Genomic DNA, 25867 nt, shown 5'->3' on the forward strand with positions numbered 1-25867 from the left:
GAAGAGCTGTTTGGACACGTCTTTCCCCCCAAAATACTTCCCAAAAACCTTGCACCCTACTTCCTGGACAAGGTTTGGTAAAAAGCCTCACCAATTTGCCTAGGTGACTACAGACCCAGACCCTTGGATCTTAAGAACAATGAACAATCCTCCCAACACTTGCACCCTCCCTTTCCTGGGAAATGTTGGATAAAAAGCCTCACCAATTTGCATAGGTGACCACAGACCCAAACCCCTGGATCTGAGAACAATGAAAAAGCATTCAGTTTTCTTACAAGAAGACTTTTAATAAAAATAGAATTAGAAATAAGAAATCCCCCCTGTAAAATCAGGATGGTAAATACCTTACAGGGTAATTAGATTCAAAACATAGAGAACCCCTCTAGGCAAAAACCTTAAGTTACAAAAAAGATACACAGACAGAAATAGTTATTCTATTCAGCACAATTCTTTTCTCAGCCATTTAAAGAAATCATAATCTAACACATACCTAGCTAGATTACTTACTAAAAGTTCTAAGGCTTCATTCCTGGTCTATCCCCGGCAAAGACAAAATGTAGACAGACACACAAACCCTTTGTTTCTCTCCCTCCTACCAGCTTTTGAAAGTATCTTGTCTCCTCATTGGTCATTTTGGTCAGGTGCCAGCGAGGTTACCTTTAGCTTCTTAACCCTTTACAGGTGAGAGGAGATTTCCTCTGGCCAGGAGGGATTTTCAAGGGGTTTACCCTTCCCTTTCTATTTATGACAGGGTATATGAACTTGATTGGTCCCGAAGGTGGTGCCATAAGGTGGAGTAAGTGAGAGTCACCTCCTAGACCCCTAAGACAAGGCGGGAGGCCTGTGTGCTTTCTTGGTCCACCAGCTATATCAGAAGGATGCAACCCCGTGATTTCCCTCGGCAGGCCTTGTAGGTGGTGAAGTTTCTGGTCTTTGGCTATGCCAGTCTGACCAGTCTGCTATTATCCAAGATCCCACTATGGGAGTCAAGCGTAACCAGGTTCTCCATTAGCTGCTTCCAGACACTGCAGTCACAGCCCTGCAAAGTGTGACACAAAGATCCCAAGACCAATGAAGCAGAAAACAGTCAAACCTTTTTCTAATCTTAGGTATCTGACTTTTCTTTTATTTATGGAAAGATGTTTCCGTTGTCTTAACTTCCGGTGTGAGTGTGCGTGTGTGTGTTTGTATGCACCTATGAGTGTGTACATCTTTAAAGGTCCACATTGGGAAATGGGCCAGTATTGATTCCCTAAACCAGTGGTTCTCAAACTTTAGCAACCCGAGGACCCCCATTTTGATTTAAAAAAATTTCGCAGACCCCCCAACCCCTCTGCACAGCCCCAGACCCCACCCCACTCCACCCCTTCCTGTTTTTGCGAAATAACTCAGTAAACCTGCACTTCATAGGGGAGGACAAAAGTTTCTGTGGGTATGTCTACACTGCACTTAAACACACATGGCTAGCCTGTATCAGTTGCCTTGGGCTTGTGCTATGGGACTCCTTAATTACTGTAAAAAGAAAAGGAGTACTTGTGGCACCTTAGAGACTAACAAAGGTGCCACAAGTCCTCCTTTTCTTTTTGCGAATACAGACTAACATGGCTGCTACTCTGAAACCTTTAATTACTGTGTAGATGTTCGGGCTCAGGCGGGCGGGACCCCAGGACATGGGAGGGTCCCAGCGCCAGGGCTCCAGCCCAAGCCCAAAAGTCTGCTCCACAATTAAACAGCCCTGTAGCCTGACCCCCACGATGTAGATATAAAGTCACTGTGATGGGGAAAAGAAAAAGGGATCACGGTTAAAGTTGCACCCTAGGCTACAACTCTGAAAGGGTGCCCCTGCATTGCCCACTATCCCCCTCCATCTCCTTATTGCTCACCCCTCCCCTTCTGCCCACGCGCAGAGGGGGAACCCCTCGCTGGGGCCCGATCCTGCTCCCCTCCAAGCCCTGTCGCTGCATTTCCTGCACCACAGCCTCTCCCCGCCACAAGCCCCTGGGGCAGGTCCTGGCTGGGCGTGGGGGTGGGAGCAGAGCGAGGCCACGGGCTTCACGGCCGCAGCTGCCACCACCCGGCCCCGCAGCAGGCGCACGCTGAGCCAAGGGGCTGAGCGCTCAGCCTGCAAGCGGCAGCTAGAGAGATCGATTCCGTCCGGCGCGAATCGCCGCCCGTTGCAGTGCGGGCGGGTGAACAGCTCGGCGCTCCCCTTGTCAGGCTTGGCCAGGCCTCCCCCGCACGGACCTTCTCTTCCCCCCCGGGAGGCTGGGCGGGGCGCCCTCGCGCACAGAGCCGAGAGCTAGTCCCGAGTCCGCTCCTGCGCGGTGCCTGTTGCGCGTCCTGGTTCAGACCCGCCCTGCCAGCGCCGCCTCCTTTGTGAGCCGGGAGCCCTGAGCCGCTGCTGCGCCGCAGCGGGGTGTGTGCGGGGAGAGCCCTTCCCTAGCGCCCCTCGGGGCCAGCCGGGGGGACTTTCTGCGGGGGCTGGAACCAGCCCCGGGCTCTGCCGACAGCAGCCCCCGAGCCGGAGCCTGCAGGTGAGGGGAGAGACCCGGGGAAAGGGCCGGGGATGGGCGCAAAGCGCTGGGAGCTCTCCGGGTGACAAAGCTCCGGCTAAGGGCGCAGGGGATCAGTCTCGGCTGCCTCTGCCCCAGGGCAGGGCCCTGGGCTGAGCCTGACCCACCGCACAGGGGCCGAGGGGGTGAATGTGGGTAAAGCCCTTTGAAAGTCCCCAATGGGAAGAGCTAAGGAAAGGCGGGGGAGGGCTGGGTTAGTGGCTACCCGTAGAAAACAGGCACCCCCAAAAATTCGGAGGCACAATGTGCACCCCCCGCCCCCAAATGTGGGAATCCCCTGCGAGGCTTTCCTGTGCACAGAGATGCCATTTGCACATTCAGCTGGGGGATGGGGGTGCATGGAAATAATAGTGGGAGCAAATTCCAAGGGTGATCCAGGACAACAGGGCAATTGAAATGGCTGAGGGTTTTCCCAGCAGGGTAGAGTCCAGAGTGTCTGTGCATGGCCTGGGGGGAATCAGGGTGTGAAATGAACTAAAGCCCCTTCTGAAACCTCTCCCCAGCCCTTTGCACTCTGACAGTCTGCAGAGTAACAACGACCTTTTGCTCCAGATTGTCACATCACCCCAAGGGCCGGGGAAGGGAAATGGCTGCAGTGGACTTGGCTCAGGTAGTGGATTGTCAGGGGGTTGTGTGGGTGGTAGGGGGGCTTTGCCTGAATGTGTGGTGGGAAGGGAAGGGGAGGGAGCAGGACATACAGGGGGGAGACCAGTAAATGAAATTCCTGCTGGAAGCCTTTAATGTCAGGAGATGGGCCTGAATATCACCAGCTTTTAAGCAATAAAATACCCCCCACACATTTCAGTCGCCTGTCCCCACTCCCCTCCCCGGCATGCATCTCCCCGCTCTCCTCTTCCCCCCCCCCACACACATATCCAGCATCCTCCTCAGTGTGCTGCCTGTGCCTTCACCAGTGTGCCTCTGTGGCACTCTTTACCTCAAGGTAGCACCCTGGCACCCCCATATTCACCGCTGTGATATGAGTATGATATATTTTGTACAAAGTATGCCTTGTAAGATATCCTTTTAAAAGCCTTAATCTGTTGAACATTAATACCCTGTTGGATTGTATGTGCTAGCATTGTATGTGAGGTATTGCCATATGTGTTACTGAAATATGTTGTGAGGTTGGGATCACCCATAATCAGCCTTTACAACAAAGGAGTAGCCATCAATACCCAGGAGGTTAATCACTCTTCAACACATGATTCCATAGCCCAGAGAAGGCACGTACGCCACAGTGGAAAACTAATCCACATTACAGCAAATATATTTCCAGCAAGCTGGAAGAAAGTATAAAAGAGATGCAGTGACATCATCACTTGACTCCTTCCCCCCCCATCCCCATCTCAACACCTGGAAGCATGGCTGAAAGACAAAGGCTTTGAACTGAGGAAGTTTGGCCCAGGCTGGAAGGCTAGTCCCAGCCAATGTACTGAGGACCTGTAACCTGCTTTCACCATCTGTCGGAATGAGAAAAGCTGTTTGATACAACTCTTGCTTAGACTAAAAGTTTAGGATTTAGAATGCATGTTTACTTTTTATTTTCTTAAGTTAACTATATCTGACCTTTATGCCTACTACTTATAATCACTTACAACCTCTCTGTAGTTAATAGACTTATTTTAATGTTTTATCCTTACCAGTGTGTGTGTCTAAAATTCTTGGGAAATCTCAGATTACAAAAGCTGGTGCATTTCCACTTTCCTTTGATAAAGTGGCGAACTAGGTAGTGAACTTACACTGACCAGGCTTCTGACCAGTGCAAGACAGTACAGTTGTTGTACTTAAAGTACTGCACAGGATCTTTTCAGGGAGAATAAGGCAAAACACCACATTTATTGGTAATACATGTATCAATCAACACGCTATCATTGCATGAGTGTAATATATATCGTATGCATCTCACATATACACACAAACGCTCCGTCTTGTTGTTGTTACCAACTAGTTGCTCCCCTTAACTTCACTGGCCAGATGAGTTAGATGGGGGAGGGGTTGAGCCAGGCTTCTGTCGATCTGGATCGATGTTCAGATGTTGACAAGACAAAACCCAGGGTCCTCTGCAAGACGCCTCACGTTTATAGCAGCTTCCCTCTCATGCAAATCTATACCAGATTCAAAATCTGTATCTGTGTCCGTTGGTCCTTTGTGCTGCTTCCTTCTGGATGTTGTCCCAGTGCTGTTCAAAGAGGGTGTTTTCAAAAGAAGTTGCTTGCTTCTAACCCCCAAAGCCACCAATATGTCTGCTCTTCTTTAGTGAGCCCACTTGACAAGTTTTATTGTTCTTGGATCTGGCTTCCATCCCCTCTCCAACTGTTGCAGTTATTTGGAGGTACTTGCCTTCCACACCTTTACTCATTCACACCTCGTTCATTCAACAGGGCAATTGATTAAAAGGGGTGTGGGGGGGAAATCTTGTTCTACGCCTAGTAAAAAGACATTTTTTTAACATTATACCAAGGCTCAATACAAAGTTTTCTATATAAGGACCTGTCAGGGTTCCCTCCCCACTCTGAACTTTAGGGTACAGATCTGGGGACCCGCATGAAATGCCCCCATTCTAATTTCACAGAGGTGCTTCTTTTACCTTTTTTCTTTGTAATAAAGTTCTGGTTTTTTTTTTTTTAAGAATCTGATTTTAGTGATTTTAGTGTCCTAAAAAAACCAAGGCTGGTCTGTGCTCATCTTGTTTATTCTCAAGCCTCCCCAGGAAAGGGGGGTGTAAGGCTTGGGAGGATATTTTGGAGGAATAGCACTCCAAGTGGTCCTTTCCCTGATTCTTTGTTAAATCACTTGATGGTGGCAGCATTTACCTAATCCAAGGTACAAGGGAGAATTTGTCCCTTGGGGAAGTTTTAACCAAAGCTGATAGAAATAAGCTTAGGGGGTCTTTCATGCGGGTCCCCACGTCTGTACCCTAAACTTCAGAGTGGGGAGGGAACCCTGACAGGATCTGATACAAAGTTGTATGAAAATAAAGGCATAATACAAAGTCATATGAAAGTTATGTGAAGATGCTTAATGCAGAGATTTATCTACACAGTCGGGGATGCAAGACTGCGGAGCTGGGGGGAATTGGGTGGAGTCTCTCTATTTACTTTATAAATCACTAAAAGAGAAGGAGTACTTGTGGCACCTTTGAGACTAACCAATTTATTTGAGCATAAGCTTTGGTTCATGAGTGGCTGGGAGATTGTTCATGCAACACAGTTGAGTATGTCCCTGACTGTGGATGTCGGTGTAAGTGCAGTGCCTGTCAGATGTTTGTAGCTTGACATCAGTATCACAGAGTGAGAGGCGGTCCAGGTTGGTGGAACAGAGGGCTCATCAGTCGCACAGTCCAGCATGTACTCTAGGGACCCTGTCACAGCCTCTCAAATTACGCCTCCCACGTCCCCAGCACTCTCCTCAGTCTGCTACTAGAGAAATTCTCCAGCCTCCATTTTATCTGCCTCACCTCTATTTCAGAACAGACGAGAGCTGCTCCACCCTATGCTGCCGATTTTAAGCATGCTCAGTACTGAGATAGGGTGAAAAATTCAGCTAATTGGCAGAAAGTCCATAATTTCTAAGATGGTGCCCTGGCAAAGAGCCGGATATGAGTGTGTGTATATGGACAGAATCACACCTCTGAGGTAAAGAGTCGTAGTGAGCATGTGCAAAATTAGTAGCTACTGAGCATGTGTAGTATGGGGTGAGGAAGCAGGTCTATTAGCTGATCAGCAGGCTGGTTACAGCTCACTCATATCAGTTAAAACTTGTCCTAAACATCAGAGCTGTCAATCAGAGCTCTGAAGTGAGCTGTAGCTCACGAAAGCTTATGCTCAAATAAATTGGTTAGTCTCTAAGGTGCCACAAGTACTCCTTTTCTTTTAGTGATTTAAAGGGTTACTAATGGATTTATAAAGTAAGCCTGCTATTCTTTTAATTATAGTAGAGTATAAGCATAAAATTGTGTTACTGACTGCAATTTAACTATGTAAACTTTGAAGCAATTTAAGAACTGCTGTCAGCAATTTGTTACACACTGGCCATTTGTAGCAAAGTGCTTCGCTTAGAATAATTTAAATTGTATGCTATTACAGTTTCAATGCTTCGTAGTTTGTAGTAAGGGATTTGTGTTTATTTTCTATTTCTAGATTAGATTGTAGTAGGGATTATTAGTTTAATAAAAAGATACCTTGTTGTTTGGGAAAGCATATGGCCCGTGTCAATTACTTTTTCTGAAGGCTATATCTGTGTCCTTTAGTGTTTTCCTTAACAACCCTGGAAATGTATACCTTGGGGAGGACAGATTAAGGGACCAATAGGCCGGTTATTTACCTAGGGGGGCACACAACCTATTTTGGGGTATAGAATACCAGGGTTGGAAGGGCCTCAGGAGGTCATCTAGTCCAACCCCCTGCTCAAAGCAGGACCAATCCCCAATTTTTGGCCCAGATCCCAAATGACCCCCTCAAGGATTGAGTTCACAACCCTGGGTTTAGCAGGCCAATGCTCAAACCACTGAGCAATTCCACCTGCTGCCTGTTCCCTCTCTTCCCCAGTGTGTCTCTGAACCTCTACGCCTGCAGCACCTTCCTCAGCTTGCTACCCACCTCCCCCCACAAGTAAATTCCCCCGCCTCCTCTTCATTTTGCCTCCCATATCATAGAATATCAGGGTTGGAAGGGACCTCAGAAGGTCATCTAGTCCAACCCCCTGCTCAAAGCAGGACCAATCCCCAAATAAATCATCCCAGCCAGGGCTTTGTCAAGCCTGACCTTAAAAACCTCTAAGGAAGGAGATTCCACCACCTCCCTAGGTAACCCATTCCAGTGCTTCACCACCCTCCTAGTGAAAAAGTTTTTCCTAATATCCAACCTAAACCTCCCCCACTTGAGACCATTGCTCCTTCTTCTGTCATCTGGTACCGCTGAGAACAATCTAGATCCACCCTCTTTGGAACCCCCTTTCAGGTAGTTGAAAGCAGCTATCAAATCCCCCCTCATTCTTCTCTTCTGCAGACTAGATAATTCCCGTTCTCTGGGCCTCTCATAAGTCATGTGCTCCAGCCCCCTAATCATTTTTGTTGCCCTCCCCTGGACTCTTTCCAGTTTTTCCACATCCTTCTTGTAGTGTGGGGCCCAAAACTGGATGCAGTACTCCAGATGAGGCCTCACCAATGCTGAATAGAGGGGAATGATCACGTTCCTTGATCTGCTGGCAATGTCCCTACTTATAGATCCCAAAATGCCATTGGCCTTCTTGGCAACAAGGGCACACTGTTGACTCATATCCAGCTTCTCGTCCGCTGTAACCACTAGGTCCTTTTCTGCAGTACTGCTGCCTAGCCACTTGGTCCCTAGTCTGTAGCAATGCATGGGATTCTTCCTTCCTAAGTGCAGGACTCTGCTCTTGTCCTTGTTGAACCTCATCAGATTTCTTTTGGCCCAATCCTCTAATTTGTCTAGGTTCCTCTGTATCCCTCTGTATCCTGTCCCTACCCTCCAGCATATTTACCACTCCTCCCTGTCTCCTGCTGATTATCCCGCCCCCGCACACACACATCCCCCTAGGGCCTCTTCCAGCTACCTCCTGCCAGTCCCCCACAACACACACATCCCTGTGCACCATCAAGGCTCAGTCTGCCTCCTCACCTCCCACTCATCCCCCATGCATCCTCCTGTCCAATCCTTGGTCTGCCCCCACCCCTTCACAAACACATTCCCCTGTGACCTCCTTTGTCTGCCTCCTGCCCCCACTCAGTAGCCCAGACCACCAAGGGGTCCTACCCTTTTGTAATGGCCTCAGTGCCTCCAAGAACAAGTGTCTGGGCTCCAGCCATGAGCTCTGCCCAGCGAGTCCAAAGGAGCCAGACTCCTGGGCAGAAACCTGCCCACTCTGCAGGGCCCAAGGCACCTCAGCCAGGATTTGCAGTGACACCCAGCAGCCTTTTCCAAACAGAGCAGGGTTTATTAGCCTGCTGGGACCCAGCACGGGGAAGCCCACGAGGTTAGCAGAGAGAAGCAAAGGTTAAGCCATAGCCCATCTTGGCCAAGCCAGTGCAGTCAGCCAGCCAGCCAAGCTGTGATGCATTCCATTACTGGCTCTGTTTCTTTGGGTGTGTCTATGCAACAACTAGACACCCGCACCTGGCCCATGCCAGCTGACTCGGGCTCACGGGCCTTGGGCTGTCGAGCAGTTTCATTACTGTGTAGACATCTGGGCTTGAGCCTGGGCTCTAGGACTCTGTGAGGTGGGAGAGTCCTAGAGCTGGGGCTCCAGCCCGATCCCGGAAATCTACACAGCAATGAAACAGACCCTTAGCCAAAGCCCCGTGAGCTTAAATCGACTGGCACAGGCGAGTAGTGGGTTTCTGTTTGCTGTGTAGACATACTCTCTGTCAGTCCAAGGCGAGAGCTCTGTCTCTCCAGAAGGCAGCACCTAACCCGGCCACCTGACACCTTTCCCCTTTGTTCTCTAGCTGGGGCCTCGGCTCAGCTTCCCATCCCAGCCATGGGGGGAAATCCCCTTCCTCTGGGTCGTTGGTTGCCAGGGGTGAGTGTCCCAGCCCCGGGGGCTCCCATTGTCTTTTTGGATTCTCCATTGATCTGGGGGTTGGTTTCCAGCCAGCCCTTTAGTGATCAATCATTCCACCCTAGACAGCGAGGTTGAACCCCCTCTCTGGCCCCGCATGTCTTCTCTGCTGCTCCAGGAACAGCGTTAACCCTCCTGCACCCACTGGGTAGCAATGTAAAGCAGAGAGGGAAACTGAGGCACGCACAGGGGAGTCATGAAAATATTACAGAAAATTCCCAGTTGGTCATACCTCCCCCAATGCGCATCCCTCTGTGTCCTCCTCAGCCTGCCCCCCCCCCCCCCATGACCCTGCACAGTCCTTGGTTAAGCTCCTCTCCCCACACACACATCCACCAACACCCTTTTCATTCTATCCCACATATCTTCCCTTTTCCCCCCTCAGACTGACTCCCTGTTGTCCCCCGCATCCCTCCTCAGTTTACCAGCCCCAACGTGCATTACTAAGGACCCTCCTCTGCATCCTGCCCCTCCACACATGCCCCCTGTGACCTTCCCAGTCTGCCCAGCTCCCTCCCACACACAGTCCATCCACCTGCTTCTTCCTGTCCCCACCTCTAGCACCACACATTCCCATTTTTTCTCATAGCTATGTACAGTCTGCCAACCCCAGAGCCCCAACCACGTCTCCCCAAGAAAGCCTGGCTTCAGCCTCCCTGAAAACAATGGGAGCGGGTGGCCACCTTCACTAGGTGCAGCCAGGGTTGTGAGTTCAATCCTTGAGGGGGCCATTTACGGATCTGGGGCAAAAATAAGGGACGGTACTTGGTCCGGTCCTGCTTTGAGCAGGAGGTTGGACTAGGGGACCTCCTGAGGTCCCTTCCAAACCTGATATTCTATGATAGGGTCCAGAGTGACCTAGACAAATTGGAGGATTGGGCCAAAAGAAATCTGATGAGGTTCAACAAGGACAAGTGCAGAGTCCTGCACTTAGGAAGGAAGAATGCCATGTACCACTACAGGTTGGGGACAGACTGGCTAAGCAGCAGTTCTGCAGAAAAAGACCTGGGGATTACAGTGGATAAGAAGCTGGATATGAGTCAGTACTGTGCCCTTGTTGCCAAGAAGGCCAATGGCATATTGGGCTGTATTAGTAGGAGCATTGCCAGCAGATTGAGGGAAGTGATTATTCCCCTCTGTTCGGCACTGGTGAGGCCACACTTGGAGTATTGTTCCAGTTTTGGTCCCCCCACTACAGAAGGGATGTGAACAAATTGGAGAGAGTCCAGTGGAGGGCAATGAAAATGATTAGGGGGCTGGGGCACATGACTTATGAGGAGAGACTGAGGGAACGGGGGTTATTTAGTCTGGAGAAGAGAAGAGTGAGGGGGGATTTGATAGCAGCTTTCAACTACCTGAAGGGGGTTGCAAAGAGGATGGAGCTAGGCTGTTCTCAGTGGTGGCAGATGACAGAACAAGAAGCAGTGGTCTCAAGTTGCAGTGTGGGTGGTCTAGGTTGGAGGTTTTTAAGGTCAGGCTTGACAAAGCCCTGGCTGGGATGATTTAGGTGGGGATTGGTCCTGCTTCGAGCAGGGGGTTGGACTAGATGACCTCCTGAGGTCCCTTCCAACCCTGATAGTCTATGATATTAGGAAACACTGTTTCACTAGTAGAAGCACTGGAATGGGTTACCTGCGGGGGTGGGGGTGGAATCTCCATCCTTAGAGATTTTTAAGGCCTGGTTTTTAAGAGATTTAGTTGGTGTTAGTCCTGCTTTGAGCAGGTGGTTGGACTAGATGACCTCCTGAGGTCTCTTCCAACACTAATATTCTATGGATATTTAATCTGGATGCAGGGGAATGGACTAGATGACCTTGTGAGGTCCCCTCTAGTGCTACAATTCTATGATGCTATGAAAACAATGGGAGCTGGTGGCCACCTTCACTAGGGGCAGCCTGCCTTCCACATGCCAAAGGGTAGGGCAGTGGTGGCCATCTTGAGTAAGGGCATTTTAGCTTCAGGCCCTCCCCCCCAACAGGAGAAGGTGGCCATTTTGAAAAAGGGAAAATGTGCGATTTCACTGCCAGGAATGGTGCGATCGTGAGAAATTTTTCAAATCCTAGATAAACACTGTGAGATCCATGATAAAATCAGTAACTCTGGTCATTGCGGTTGCATCACAGTAACAGCATGCTTTTCATCTAATCTTTCCAAAATCCCCCCCCGAGGAATCTTCCTGCTCTCTGTGGCCGAGGGGGATGTTCCCAGCTCTTTCTGCAACTGAGCCTGGGGGGCGGTGGCTGGGGCAGCAGGTTCTGAGTGGGGGACTCTTGTTGTTGATACAGATGCCCGTGACCTTCGAGGAGGTGGCTGTGTATTTCTCTGAGGGGGAATGGGCACTGTTGGACCTGGGTCAGAGAGCTCTGTACGGGGACGTCATGCAGGAGAATTACAGGAATGTGACCTCGCTGGGTAAGGATTCCTGTGCCTTCGGTGTTAGAAACTGGGCATCTTTGAAGTGCCCAGGTTGCCTTCTGCTCAGGTTTCAGAGGGATCAGCTCCTTAGTCCCAGGCTCAGCAGGGTTAGGAAAGTGTAAAGAGGTTGCACAGTGATGCTGTGCCAGAGTCATAAAATCCCCCAATGTGTGGAGATCCTTGAATCCCCTTCTGCCCTCCCCAAAGGGTCTCCAGGAACACTTTCCCATCCCTTTGGTGTATACAAGGGCATCCACTCACACAGCACATCTGGAAACAGCTGTCTCAGAACAACAGTAAAACTCTGATCTCATTTAGTTTCTTTTCCCGGAGCAGGTTTTCCAATTCCCAAGCCCAGTGTGATCTCCCAGCTGGACCGAGGGGAAGAGCTGTGGGTCCCTGATCTCCAGGGGTCCCAGGCTAGAGAGATCCAGAGAAACATTCCCAGAGGTGAGAGATTGGTTAAACGCATGTGGAAACCATCCCTCATTGACTTAAAGTGCTGAGATTCCCACGCAGGCCCCTTGAGCTCCTCCAGTTCTAACTTATTGCCCCCAGGTCAGGATTGTGCCTAGCAGGTGTTGTGTCCTCCTGGTAGATGTAGTTCATGGCTTTCCACGCATCCTGACTGACACCTGGCAGTAGCTCCCTGCCCCCTGAGCATTCAGATGGGATGTGGAGGAAGAATTGGGTGTTCTCCTTCCAGGTGTGTGAATGCTTAGTGATCTGTAGCCAGAGAGCTTTCCCTGGTGGTAACTGGTCAGTTTGCCGTGCATGTCCTCATGTATCCACCCCAGCAGCCTCACAGCTCCTTCTCACCACCAGTGTCTGGTGGTCGGAGCTCTCCATTAGCTGTTGTTCACGGATTCCCTTTTTTTCTTCTGAGTAAACCTTTTCTCCATATAAATAGTTCTAGTAGCTTCTTCTTTAGCCATGTTTTTCCCACCAGATATTTGTTTATTTCTTATTTTATGAAGCTTTTGTTCTTGTTTTTCTCTGGGGCTCTTTTACTTGGTACCAGAGGGCTTGGTTATGCCAAAGTCTCCTGGAGTTCAGCACTGTCTCACTTGCAGGGTGTCTGATCCACTGAACGACCCTCACACTCATTGTTTATTTTGCCTCACTGAGGGGCACATGAGAGACAAGTGCTCTATTTGTAGATCTTTCAAGAGGAGAACACAAAAATCTAGGGACATAAGAGTAAAATATTACCATATGGAGCGTGCTGTGCATCCCTTCTCAGACCTCAGTTGTCTGGAGTCCAGTGCTTTGTCCTAGGACAGGAGTTCTCCTGTGGATCTTTCTCACTCACCTCATGGCTTGAAGTCAGACAGACACAAGAGAAGAGGAATTGTTCCCCTTCTCCCACCATGTCTTGTAAGAGCTGTAAGTTAGTCTCAGGGTAAGACTTGACTTATAAATCAACGAGCTTTTCTTCTTCAGAATCGGACTCTGGGAACTGAAAAGCCTCAGCAGAGTCCTCATGGGAACTGTCAGGTTACAGCACAAGTAGAGACTAGGTGCTCCCCAGAACCAACAGTGAAATCAGGGCAGGAAATACAGCCATTGACTCCAGGACCAGTGCAGGTATCCTTGAGAATGGCTCTGACAATTTATTAGAATCATGAACTTCTGCCAAAATATTATTGAGATGTCATGAGATTTGCTCTGTTGGTCCCGGATTCCCCTTGGCTGCTACAAGACCCAACTCTGACTACTCATAGGCTACAGCCTTTATTACAGCCAGAGCTGCCCTCAGCACTGGCTAGAATGTCTGTAGGACCGATACCATCAGCCATGGCGTCCTCTGTACCTTTGAAGCCTCCAATATTGGTTTCTTGTACACAGATGGTTCTGATAGGACTCAAGTCATCAGTATTGACGTTTAAACCTTCTGCCAACAGGCACAGCTCCAGAGGCTGTATTCCGGTGATTCCTCCTAGTATCACGCAACTGGTGGCAAGTGACTGCCCATATTAATCATTGGATTCAGAAGAAGAACCTTATACTTCTTACTCTAGAGGGAGATCTAGATTCTCTCCATTACATTCTTCAGTGACAAAATAGAGCATTCGATGGAGATGATACCACAATGGTAGATCTAGACATAGATCTCCATGATCTTGCAGATGAACCCCGTATCATACGGGTACATGCAATAGCTGGACTGGAACCCATGCAGCATCCCTCCAGTCTCTAGGCTGGCTTCTCCAGACTGTTTTCAAAGAAGTTTTGTGTGGGTGGGAGTTGAGTTCGGGGTAAGACTCACATTATACCTCAAACTAGCTGTGCTGTGAAGACATGCTCTGTAGATAAGATTAGTTATTTCTTTCACAAGTCTTTTCTCAAGTTGCAAAGCCAACACACCCTAAGAGTAGAATTTAGTATTGTCTCTTCCAGGGATTCTCCCTTTGAGCCGATGGCTTTTTGTCCTCTTCAGTACTTATCTTAGGGTGGCCATTCGCGTGCTCCCAGAATATGGGACATTCCGGTATGTCCCAAAACATCATGAGCCTGTCCCTGCTGACGTGACCCCATGCCCACCAGAGTGAGTTTTCATGCATGGTGTGTGTGAGCTCATGCCACATGGGGGGTGGAATTTTTAAGAGCCCGCCGCCCCGCCCCCACCAGCATGACCTTATGTCTAAGGTCATGCTGTCAGGGGCAGAACAACACCCTCTTCAGAATGGCATCCCCCATCTGGTACTGGACAAAACCAGTTTTGACTGAGTACTGGATGGGAACACACCCGAGAAAAACAGGACTGTCTGGTTTAATACCAGACGAGTGGCCTGCCTAATTTATCAGTTACGGTCGCCTTTCCAGTGGCAGTTGCTTTCACTAGAAGGGTTTGGAAACCACAAGCATGAATTTCATACCCCTTCCCCCACCTCTCTTTCCATTATTTTTATGAGGATAAAGTTGCTTTAAGGCCTCATCCAACATTCTTTATCGAAGGTGGTTACCGATTTCTCTCTCAACCAAACCATCTTTTTACCTCCCTTTTCCCCCAAGCCACATTCATGTAAGCTTGAGGAAAAACAGCATTTGCTGGATGTCTGCTATGCCCTTGCCTTTTATCTGGACAGGACAAAACAGTTTCAGTCTTTGCCTCAATTCTTTGTTTCCTGCGTGAAGAGAATGAAAGGGCAGGAGGTTCTCTTATGGTGCATTTCTTGATGGATCACCTCTCATATCACTACAAGTTATGATGTTGCAAAGTTAAAACTACCTTCCAACTGACTGAATGTTCGGCAGCTTTTTTAAAGCATATTTCGATCCCAGATATCTGCAGGGCAGTGACCTGGTCTTCAATTCACACTGTTCCCAAGCACTGTGACACTTCAGCCACTTCCAGAGACTGTGCTAGCTTTGGAAAGGCTGGTCTGCAGTGGCTTTGCAGATAGACTCTGAACCCTCCTCCATAGAACACTGCTTGGGGGTCACCTGAAGTGGAATAGACACATGGAATCACTCAAAGATAAAAAAAATTAGATATCCATGTGACTCGGGGTGCCTAGGGCAGCCCACACTGAAAATGCCAAAGTCAGGGCAGGCTGCGAAGAAGAGAGCAGATTCTCCCCAAACTAGTGGTTAACATACTGTAGGTAGATTCACCAACCAGTCACAAACTGTGCTCCTGATCCCCCACACTAGTTATCAAGAAGATTTTAAAAAAAAAAAGCAGCCATCACACAGCCCCTTTTCAGCCATTCCAGTCTCTGGCTCCCAGTCAGCAAAGTCCTGTAAAGTGAGAAGTTACTTAAAACTCTATTCACTATAAAAAATGTTCTTCTGATTCCCTAAGGGCCAGCCACGTTACCAGATCAATACTACTTTGGATCTTACCCAAAATACCACGCTGCCAGCCAATCCTTTAGTATCTAAAACTAAAGATTTATTAGAAAAGAAAAGAACAATAAGAGAGTTGTTAAATGGTCAATACAAAGAGATACTATATGACTTCTGATGCCACATGTTAGGGTCCTAGCAACACTGGTGTGTTTACTGGCTCAGAAGTTCCTCTGGAACACATCCAAAACCTGAATGAGTCTATCAGTCAAAACTTTATTTTGTAGAGAAGTTACTCCAGAGGTGAGGAGCAGGACTGAAGACAAAATGGAGGTGATGCAGCTGCCTTTTTCTATTCTTTGCCATGTGGCTTGTACATCTTTTGTCCCAAACACAAACTCAAAGCACATAGGCATGGAAAGGTACTTGGAGTCCCCTGTCCATAGGCATGTCCCTACATGTCCTGCTGACTCATAGGTGTAGCCCCTGCCTTCTCTCAATGGGTCCATAGTACAGCTGATTGCCCTTGATAGGCCAGTAAGCAGGCTGGATAGTGCTGATACCAGTCTGTCTGGGGGTGTCACCCAGATACACAGCACAAGTTGAGCTATCACTATACCACATGTATTTATAACTCACGATGCAAAGATGAGACATACATGGAAACAAGCTTATCCTATTTAGCAAATCATAACTTTTCCACTGATACCTTACATGGCGTATCTGATAAATGATTCATTGCAATTTTGTAATACTGGTATCGATAATATTATAAGTGGTCACCCATAATCCATATAGCGTCACAACCGGTACTGGTTGTTTTCCAGGACATGTTGCACATGTCTATTCCACCACCCGCCCTCCTCCCTTCTGCTTCAGAGTCCATTATGTTAGAATGCTGGTGCAAATGAACTGAGATGATGCCCTGGGCAGATCTGCCCTTCATTCCCTCAGCTGGATGCATGAAGACATGCATGGCGCATATACCACTACCGTAAACTCTCTGAATACAGTGTCATGCACACCCCTAAAGCGGAATAGACGTGAAGTGAAATAGACATGCTCAACATCTTGAAAAACAGCAAATACAGTAAAGGTTGGTAGCTGATTTTTCCCTTCTCTCTTTCTTCCAGGGAAGGGTTTGTGTGGGATTCAACACCTGATTTGTCTGTCTTCCCAACAGTTATTCTGGATTGTTTCCCCACTTTCCCGTTCCCCTTTTCTCACCTTCCCTTCCTCCTGGCACAGGGACTGACTCCTGTGCGGATTCTCTCTCTGTCCCAACAGGTGATGAGATGGTGAGTGAGAGCAGTGAAGAGAATCCTTGTCCGGCAGGTCCTGAGCAAATGGAACCAAAGGGGATGTTGCTGGGAAGGTGTGAAGGGGATGATTCTCAGATTCCTGGGCAAGGACAAGCCCAAGAAACACAGTGCAGACCAGAGAAGCAGCAGGGAAGCCCCCTAGGGAAGACACTGGGTGAATCCACTTGCCAAGGGGGAGTTTTGGAAGAACCTAATGAGGCCATGATCCAGCCGAGAACCTGCACTAAGGAGAAGCGATTCGAATGTGCTGAGTGCAGGAAACGCTTTAGTTGTAAAGAACACCTTGTTAGACATCTGAGAGTCCACACGGGAGAGACCCCCTATCACTGCCCTGAGTGTGGGAAACAATTCAATGACCAATCAATCCTTATTAGACATCAGAGAACCCATACAGGAGAGAGACCCTATAAGTGCCCCAACTGCAAAAAATGCTTCAGTCAGAGGTCAGGCCTTATTACACATCAGACAGTCCACACAGGAGAGAGATGCCATAAATGTCCTGACTGTGGACAAACCTTCACTCAGAGAGGGCATGTCACTAGACATCGGAGGACTCACACAGGCGAGAGACCCTTTGGATGCCCAGAGTGTGGAAAAAAGTTCGCTTCCACCTCTGACCTTATTATACATCAGAGAATCCACACAGGAGAGAAACCCTACAACTGCCCTGACTGCGGGAAAAGCTTCAGTCACAGCCATCACCTTACTGACCATCGGGGAGTCCACACAGGAGAGAGACCCTATACCTGCCCTGACTGTGGGGAAAGCTTCAAAAGTAAATCTGGTTTCAAAGTCCATTGGAGAAGGCACACGGGAGAGTGCCCCTATCAATGTTCCGTCTGTGGGGAAAGGTACAAAACCAGGAACTCTCTAACGTGTCACATGAAACACCACACAGAATAGTGCCAGCCACTTCCCCTCCTCTCTCTGCATGTGTAGAGATAGGAAGAACCATGAGGATAATAAACTCCCAGTGCCCTAGGGAGTCAAGTGGCACCACTATTTACATGTGTGCTGTGTGTCTCAGGAGGACGGAGGCACAAGGAGAGTGACATTATTATTATTATTATTACTGTATTGCATTATTCTCTGACACTCTCACATCCCAGCTCCCTCTGTCATGAGGAGGCTTTTACTGAGCCGAAGAGTTTACCTGGATTTCCCGATCCCTATTTCAGGCAGGGGCTCGTTCACATTGTTGCACACTGGGATTATTCTGTAAATTGCTGCCCCGAGAGGCATTTTCTCCCTGTTTCTGCATGGTGGGGAAGAGCAGAGATCTGATATTTCTGGAAAGTTGGATGTCAGTGGATTGTTTATTGTTCATTGAATTATTTTCTCAGTATTGCTCAATTATGTGTTTTTTCCCCAAATAAGATGTAAATAAAACTTTTCTGGCAAATTTCATTTTCCTGAGCAGCCTGGGAATTTCATTGGTTCTTGAGCTCTGGGAGGGAGAGAGGCCAAGTGTCCCAAACTGGGTGAGTTGTCTCCCTCTGCAGGAATCACTCATTACCCCATATTCCATCCTTTCACTAATTTCTCTGCCCATCCAGCTTTGGAAGCTGGAGTGTAGGCACATCTGTGTCTTCGCTCTTGCAGCTTTGACGGCCTCTGGGCTCTATCATAGAATCATAGAATATCAGGGTTGGAAGGGACCCCAGAAGGTCATCTAGTCCAACCCCCTGCTCGAAGCAGGACCAATTCCCAGTTAAATCATTCCAGCCAGGGCTTTGTCAAGCCTGACCTTAAAAACCTCCAAGGAAGGAGATTCTACCACCTCCCTAGGTAACGCATTCCAGTGTTTCACCACCCTCTTAGTGAAAAAGTTTTTCCTAATATCCAATCTAAACCTCCCCCATTGCAACTTGGGTCTTCCCTTCCCCTCTACAAGGGGTTTAATGGGGGCAGGAGAGAAACATCCTCAGAGGCAGAATCCAGGAGCCCTGGCTGGGTGTGAGCCCCAGAGGACACCCACAGCTAGAGATGATGGATAGAGGGACATTACCAGATGGACAGCAGCCCGTCTCCTTCTCCCCAGCAGCATCTCCAGCATCTGTCCCACCTGCTCTGTGCCCAGCTCAGTGAGGAATCCAGTAACTCCAGGGCAGAATTGTGACATTTCCCATGGGCATAGAGCAGCTGCAGGGCTCTCAGAGCCCTTGGCCAGACTCCATCCCAGGTGTTTGCTTTCCATCGGGTGCCTGGATTCTACCCCCACTTCCCTGGGAATGTCTGTGATGCTGTAGCTCTCTGTTGTGGTGCCTGAATCTCTGTCTTGGGGAGAACCCCTGGTTCCCCAACACTTTGCTGTCCTGTTCTCTCTCGTCCCCCTCAGTTGTATTGCACCCTGGAGCCATCCAGCTCCTGCCCTAGAGCTCTGATCACAACCCAAGCCCTGGACCTGTCCTAGAGGGCAGTGAACAAATGCAGCCACCAGCCAGAACATCCCATGTGTTTGTTACTGACTGAAACAACCAGCCCAGGTGTCTCAGTTCAGGTGTTCATGAAAGCGCTGGGGCATCGTCTGAGCTGGAGGGAAACAGACCAGCCCTGCCGGTGATGGGGAATGGCTCTGGGAGCCCTTGGGGAGAAAGGCCCCAGAGTTGGAAAAGCCAGCGGGGGTTGGGGAAGGCCATAAGGGCAGATAATCCCTATAGTAGTTGGGGATTGGTCCTGCTTTGAGCAGGGGGTTGGACTAGATGACCTTCTGAGGTCCCTTCCAACCCTGATTTCTATGATTCAGTGGTTCAGGAAAGGCTGGACTAACTGTTTGAGAGGGGGAGGGTGTTGGGGTTGGAGAGATGGCAAAGCTGGGTAGGTGGGGGTGAGAATAATTTGCCATGCAGAGACCATATGGGAGGGCAAACACGGACCGCACAAGTGAGTGAGGGAGACTGACAAGAAGCCATGAGTGGGAGCGATCGACGCAGGAGTTTGCCATGTGACAAAGCAGCAGCAAAGGCCAGTGTGATTCTCAGGGTTGTGTAGGCAGAGGTGTGCCCACATCATGGAGCAGGGAGGGGAGAGTCACTCTCTGCAGAGCTCTGGGGACACCCCCCTGGGAGCCTGGACCCAGCCTGGCTGTCCAGGGCCCTGAACTGCAGGGGTCCTGATATTCCTGTTTCATGGCTCTCATTCTGGGGGGATTTCTTAAGGAAAAAGGACTGTGCCCAAAGATCTCCTTGGAGGGGAAAGTTGCATGTCTTGGCTTGAGCGTCAGGGGCTCTCGTGTGGGTCTGTAGAGAACTGAGAATCTCCCAGGGGTTTGCCAGTTCAAACTGTAATTTATCTGTAATTTACCATAATGCTCAAGAAATAAGCACACATTTTAGATCGACACCACTACAAGAGATAAAATGCACAGTTTCTACCCTATTCCGCAATACAGATTACACTTAGAAAGACCCAATAAAACAATAAAATACAACTACAAAAATGAATATGTGGATCCATTTAGTCCATAAAGAAAATTAATTTCACCCAGTTCTTTTCCTATTTTGTCTCTGTTTTGACCCGGCAAATAGAGCAACTACCCGTATCACTGACACGGTGTCGCTGCATCCCCAATGTTCTTTTTAAAAAAGGAGTACTTGTGGCACCTTAGAGACTAACCAATTTATTTGAGCATAAGCTTTCGTGAGCTACAGCTCACTTCATCGGATGCATTATGTGGAAAGTGTAGAAGATCTTTTTATATACACACACACAAAGCATGAAAAAATACCTCCCCCCCACCCCACTCTCCTGCTGGTAATAGCTTATCTAAAGTGATCACTCTCCTTACAATGTGTATGATAATCAAGGTGGGCCATTTCCAGCACAAATCCAGGGTTTAACAAGAACATCTGGGGGGGGGGGGTAGGAAAAAACAAGGGGAAATAGGCTACCTTGCATAATGACTTAGCCACTCCCAGTCTCTATTCAACCCTAAGTTAATTGTATCCAATTTGCAAATGAATTCCAATTCAGCAGTTTCTCGCTGGAGTCTGGATTTGAAGATTTTTTGTTGTAAAATAACGACTTTCATGTCTGTAATCGCGTGACCAGAGAGATTGAAGTGTTCTCCGACTGGTTTATGAATGTTATAATTCTTGACATCTGATTTGTGTCCATTTTATTCTTTTACGTAGAGACTGTCCAGTTTGACCAATGTACATGGCAGAGGGGCATTGCTGGCACATGATGGCATATATCACATTGGTGGATGTGCAGGTGAACGAGCCTCTGATAGTGTGGCTGATGTTATTAGGCCCTGTGATGGTGTCCCCTGAATAGATATGTGGGCACAGTTGGCAACGGGCTTTGTTGCAAGGATAGGTTCCTGGGTTAGTGGTTCTGTTGTGTGGTATGTGGTTGCTGGTGAGTATTTGCTTCAGGTTGGGGGGCTGTCTGTAGGCAAGGACTGGCCTGTCTCCCAAGATTTGTGAGAGTGTTGGGTCATCCTTCAGGATAGGTTGTAGATCCTTAATAATGCATTGGAGGGGTTTTAGTTGGGGGCTGAAGGTGACGGCTAGTGGCGTTCTGTTATTTTCTTTGTTGGGCCTGTCCTGTAGTAGATGACTTCTGGGAACTCTTCTGGCTCTATCAATCTGTTTCTTCACTTCCGCAGGTGGGTATTGTAGTTGTAAGAATGCTTGATAGAGATCTTGTAGGTGTCTGTCTCTGTCTGAGGGGTTGGAGCAAATGCGGTTGTATCGCAGAGCTTGGCTGTAGATGATGGATCGTGTGGTGTGGTCAGGGTGAAAGCTGGAGGCATGTAGGTAGTGCTAATAAACGATGGTCACATAAACACCACCCTATACCGGAAACCTACTGACTGCTATTCCTACCTACCTACTACAGGACAGGCCTAACAAAGAAAATAACAGAACGCCACTAGCCGTCACCTTCAGCCCCCAACTAAAACCCCTCCAACGCATTATTAAGGATCTACAACCTATCCTGAAGGATGACCCAACACTCTCACAAATCTTGGGAGACAGGCCAGTCCTTGCCTACAGACAGCCCCCCAACCTGAAGCAAATACTCACCAGCAACCACATACCACACAACAGAACCACTAACCCAGGAACCTATCCTTGCAACAAAGCCCGTTGCCAACTGTGCCCACATATCTATTCAGGGGACACCATCACAGGGCCTAATAACATCAGCCACACTATCAGAGGCTCGTTCACCTGCACATCCACCAATGTGATATATGCCATCATGTGCCAGCAATGCCCCTCTGCCATGTACATTGGTCAAACTGGACAGTCTCTACGTAAAAGAATAAATGGACACAAATCAGATGTCAAGAATTATAACATTCATAAACCAGTCGGAGAACACTTCAATCTCTCTGGTCACGCAATTACAGACATGAAAGTCGCTATTTTACAACAAAAAAACTTCAAATCCAGACTCCAGCGAGAAACTGCTGAATTGGAATTCATTTGCAAATTGGATACAATTAACTTAGGGTTGAATAGAGACTGGGAGTGGCTAAGTCATTATGCAAGGTAGCCTATTTCCCCTTGTTTTTTCCTACCCCCCCCCCCCGATGTTCTTGTTAAACCCTGGATTTGTGCTGGAAATGGCCCACCTTGATTATCATACACATTGTAAGGAGAGTGATCACTTTAGATAAGCTATTACCAGCAGGAGAGTGGGGTGGGGGGAGGTATTTTTTCATGCTTTGTGTGTGTATATAAAAAGATCTTCTACACTTTCCACAGAATGCATCTGATGAAGTGAGCTGTAGCTCACGAAAGCTTATGCTCAAATAAATTGGTTAGTCTCTAAGGTGCCACAAGTACTCCTTTTCTTTTTGCAAATACAGACTAACACGGCTGTTACGCTGAAACCTGTCAATGTTCTTTTTGAGACACTGAGGTAGAAGGCAGCTGTGCCAAGGCTGGAGAGAGAGTTGTTTGTTTCCCTCCAGTGACAATGAAAATTATAATTTAATAAGTAACATGGCAGATATTTACCATGGCCAGACCCTCTTGGGCATCAATGGTTAGGCCTCTTCAGTGCCAGGGTACCCCCGTCTGAGTGAGCTGACAGCATTGTCTGGAGACTTAGCTCTGAAATTACCCTTCTTAGCTTATTGTTCTTCAACAATTCTAAATAGTTCACTGATGGGACTGTTTCCAAGAGCTGCTGTGGGTTGGTTTATGTTCGGCACAGGAGAAGCAGCAGCAATAAATCACACTGAGCCCCTGCTGTGCTGAATAGTCAGAGCAGCCCCCAGCCCCCTCCAGAGTTGCTGGGCAGCTGTTACCAAGCTGGGGCCGGTCCCGGTCCCGCTGATTCCTGGGGCACAGGGGAAGGAGGCTGCTTTGCTCTCTCTGCTCAGGATATCAGGGGTTGAGCTTCCTCGGTCAGACGCTGCTGCTGCTGCCTCCCTCCACTGTGAACTGGGAGCCGGGGCTGAGCCGCTGTTGCTCCGTAGCTGGGTCCGTTCAAGCCCCCTCCGTGCCCAGCCCCCGGGAGGGGGGGACATTCTGCGGGGGCCGGCTCTGCCGACACCAGCCCCTGAGACGGAGCCTGCAGGTGAGGGGAGAGACCCGGGGGAAAGGGCAGGAAAGTGACTCTGCACAGGGAGGCTCAGATTTCGCAGCCCACCCTGGGAATCTCAATCTACCTCAGTGGGGATTCCCCTTCATCGGTCTGGGGGGAGCTGTCAGGACGGTTAAGGGCAAAAAGTAAGATGAAAGGGAGAGAAGTAGGAGACATTATGAAACGTAGCAGATTTACCCAGCTTCGCCCAGTTTGGGGAGTAACGGGGAAGGAGCAGAGCTGGGGGCACAGGAGAGTGTGTGTATGGGGGGGGGGATTTAGAGTTTTAAAAGTCTCCCCACTTTACCCATCCCCTCTGGGATGAGCCCAGGGGGGTTAGACTGGGTGGGTCTGTCTGAACATTTCCACCCACACCTCCTTCTTTGCCAAACATGGCACAGCCTCTGAAATGATACCTTGGAAGGATGGGGGCCCTGGGTGATTTTCCTGATCTTTGTGAAAATGACTGCTCACTAGAAAGAGCTCTAGCTGCAATCAGGGACTGGCTTCTTATTAGTCAGCACTGGGGGACTATTTTGTGTTTCAAGAAACCCTGTTTATTTTTAAAAACCATGAGTTTCTATTTAGCACTTTTGGGGGGCTCCAGGAAAGCTTTAAAATAATTCTGGTTTGCTGGGGAGAAAAGGCCTGCCAAATTTAATCTGAAATGGGGCGGATTGGATTCTTCTTCACTGGAAGTGTTTAAACCAGGAGTGGAGGCTTTCGAACAGATTTGCTCAACCTGCAGCCCACAGGCCACTTGCGGCCCAGTCAGCACATGGCTGCGGCCCATGTGACATCCTCAGGGCCATACAGGGAGTACTGGATGCAGCCAACACAACATATTGTGGGCCATATATGCAGCCTACAATGATAGATAGGTTGAGAACCACAGCTGAGCTCAATGAGAAGCTATGTGTTCGAGACAGGAACTACGGGGGCAAACTCTCTGGCCTATGTTATGCAGGGGGTCAGACTAGATGATTGTAGTACTTCTGATCTTAAAGTCTGTGACTCTGGAATTCCACATGCCTGTGTGAGCATGCCTCCCATCAAAGTTTTATTTATTAATATAGTTCCCTACTGGCAGAAAGGTGTGATTAGGACTTTATCAAACACATCCTGCTGCCTTTAGCCCGAGCAGGAACTGAGCTGTAGTTTGAATTAGGACGTGAGATTATGAGGATGGTGCTGTCAGAATTTTTAAAGGTGACCTGAAGAAGATGAAATAATTAGTTTTGCATCAATTTTTGCTCCTTTGTGATCAATTAAAAAGGCCTAGGAGGTTTTTTTTTTTTTTTTTAATTCCGAGGAAGAAGAAGGGATGTGAATTTTTAATCATTTTATTCAGTCAGTTTAAGCATTTTTTTTTTAAATGGTTTGCTTTTGTAACATGTTAAACCTCAGATGCTTGAAGGTTCAAGATTCAGCACTTCCATCTTCACCGAGAATGGAACAAAGCTCCCGAAACACCTGGGAGCCAACCAACCACCCCACAGCAATAACGGAGAGGAGAAGACATTTTTGGAAGTCAAAAATGAAACAAATTCATTTTTTTAGGGTAGGAAAAAAGCCTGTCACAAAAAAACAAAGGACACAGAGCCCATTCATTCTTTCCTCTTCAAGTCACCTTTGAGGAACTCCAACTGCAGATTTTGCTTTTTTCTCCCTAATTCTTGCATTTTGAAATAAAATCGCCTCTGATTTTGCTCCTTTCCCCTCTAGTTATTAATTATTCATACAAAATCCTGTACAGAGGGAAGAGCCATGTCCCCCATTGAGACTCCCCAGTTTGCCCTATCCCAGCTAGTGACCCCCAGCCAAACCCAGCCCCCCAACCACCAGCTGCCAATCACCTGTCCTTCCCCCACTGCTTCCCTCTCCCAACTGCCATGGGACCTTCCGGCTCCATCCCACCTCCCTGCCCCCTGTTAACGTGGCATTGCCCAGGGTTCCCTGCTGCCCATGTCAAGGCCAGGACAACCAGCAGTTTTTATTGAATATTGATATAAAATCCCCTCAGATTTGCCCCCTCTTCCTTCTGTTTATCAAATATCTCTATAAAATCCTATCAGAACTTGCCCATTTTTTCCTCTAATTGTTCAAAATATTCTGAATTTCCTTTCATCTCTCCGATTATTGAATATTTATAGAAAAAGACCCTTACATTTTCTTCCCACTCTCACCCTCCCTCCTTTAAGTGGCTGGAACTGCTGGGTTTGAAGGGAAAGCAACTGCCCTGGTTCCTTTGCCCAATTTGGGGAGCCAGACAGGAGGGAGGGGTTAAAACTTCCAAATGATCCACTTTCCCCACATGCATGAGAATCCAGATGTTTCCCTTTCACATCAATGCAAACAGATGTTTGCTGGTGGGGGGGGGGAGGTAGGGTTATTAACGGTGCCGTGTAAGGTCTAGGAGGCCTCAACTTCCCCATCCTTGTTTTCAGGGCTGGGAATGAGTACGTGGTGGGAGAGGTCAGGAAACTATTGGCTTTAGTGACTGTGACCAGCTAGTGTCACTGTGCTTGTCTCATTGCAGAGGGTTTCAGAGTATTTGATGTGACAGCAATGAGACGGGGATGGACATAGGAGTTGGGAATTGTGGTGTGAGATGGACTAACACCCCTTCTGAATCTT

At 48.4% G+C, this 25867-nt stretch overlaps 2 protein-coding genes across 7 annotated transcripts in view; one reads left to right on the forward strand and one right to left on the reverse strand.

Moving 5' to 3' along the window:
* Positions 1 to 25867, reverse strand: part of LOC141998762 (uncharacterized) — a 406176-nt gene that overhangs the window by 341755 nt on the left and 38554 nt on the right. The gene's annotated exons all lie outside the window — the stretch shown is intronic.
* The window catches only part of LOC141998734 (uncharacterized), a 40638-nt gene continuing 17037 nt past the window's right edge, over positions 2267 to 25867 (forward strand). For 2 of the 6 annotated variants that reach the window (XM_074971722.1, XM_074971721.1), the window contains exon 1: positions 2267 to 2534. Coding sequence is in view for 4 of the 6 variants with exons in the window: in XM_074971716.1 (XP_074827817.1) it covers positions 3160 to 3183; positions 11441 to 11567; positions 11907 to 12020; positions 16650 to 17587 (1203 nt within the window). In the remaining 2 variants the exon portion in view is untranslated. Of the gene's footprint in view, positions 2535 to 3076; positions 3184 to 11440; positions 11568 to 11906; positions 12021 to 16649; positions 18088 to 25867 lie in introns of those variants that run through there. The other 4 variants (XM_074971716.1, XM_074971717.1, XM_074971718.1 and 1 more) reach the window with 4 other exon arrangements.

This window comes from Natator depressus, chromosome 14 (genome assembly GCF_965152275.1).
Source record: "Natator depressus isolate rNatDep1 chromosome 14, rNatDep2.hap1, whole genome shotgun sequence".
NCBI classification, from domain to species: Eukaryota; Metazoa; Chordata; order Testudines; family Cheloniidae; genus Natator; species Natator depressus.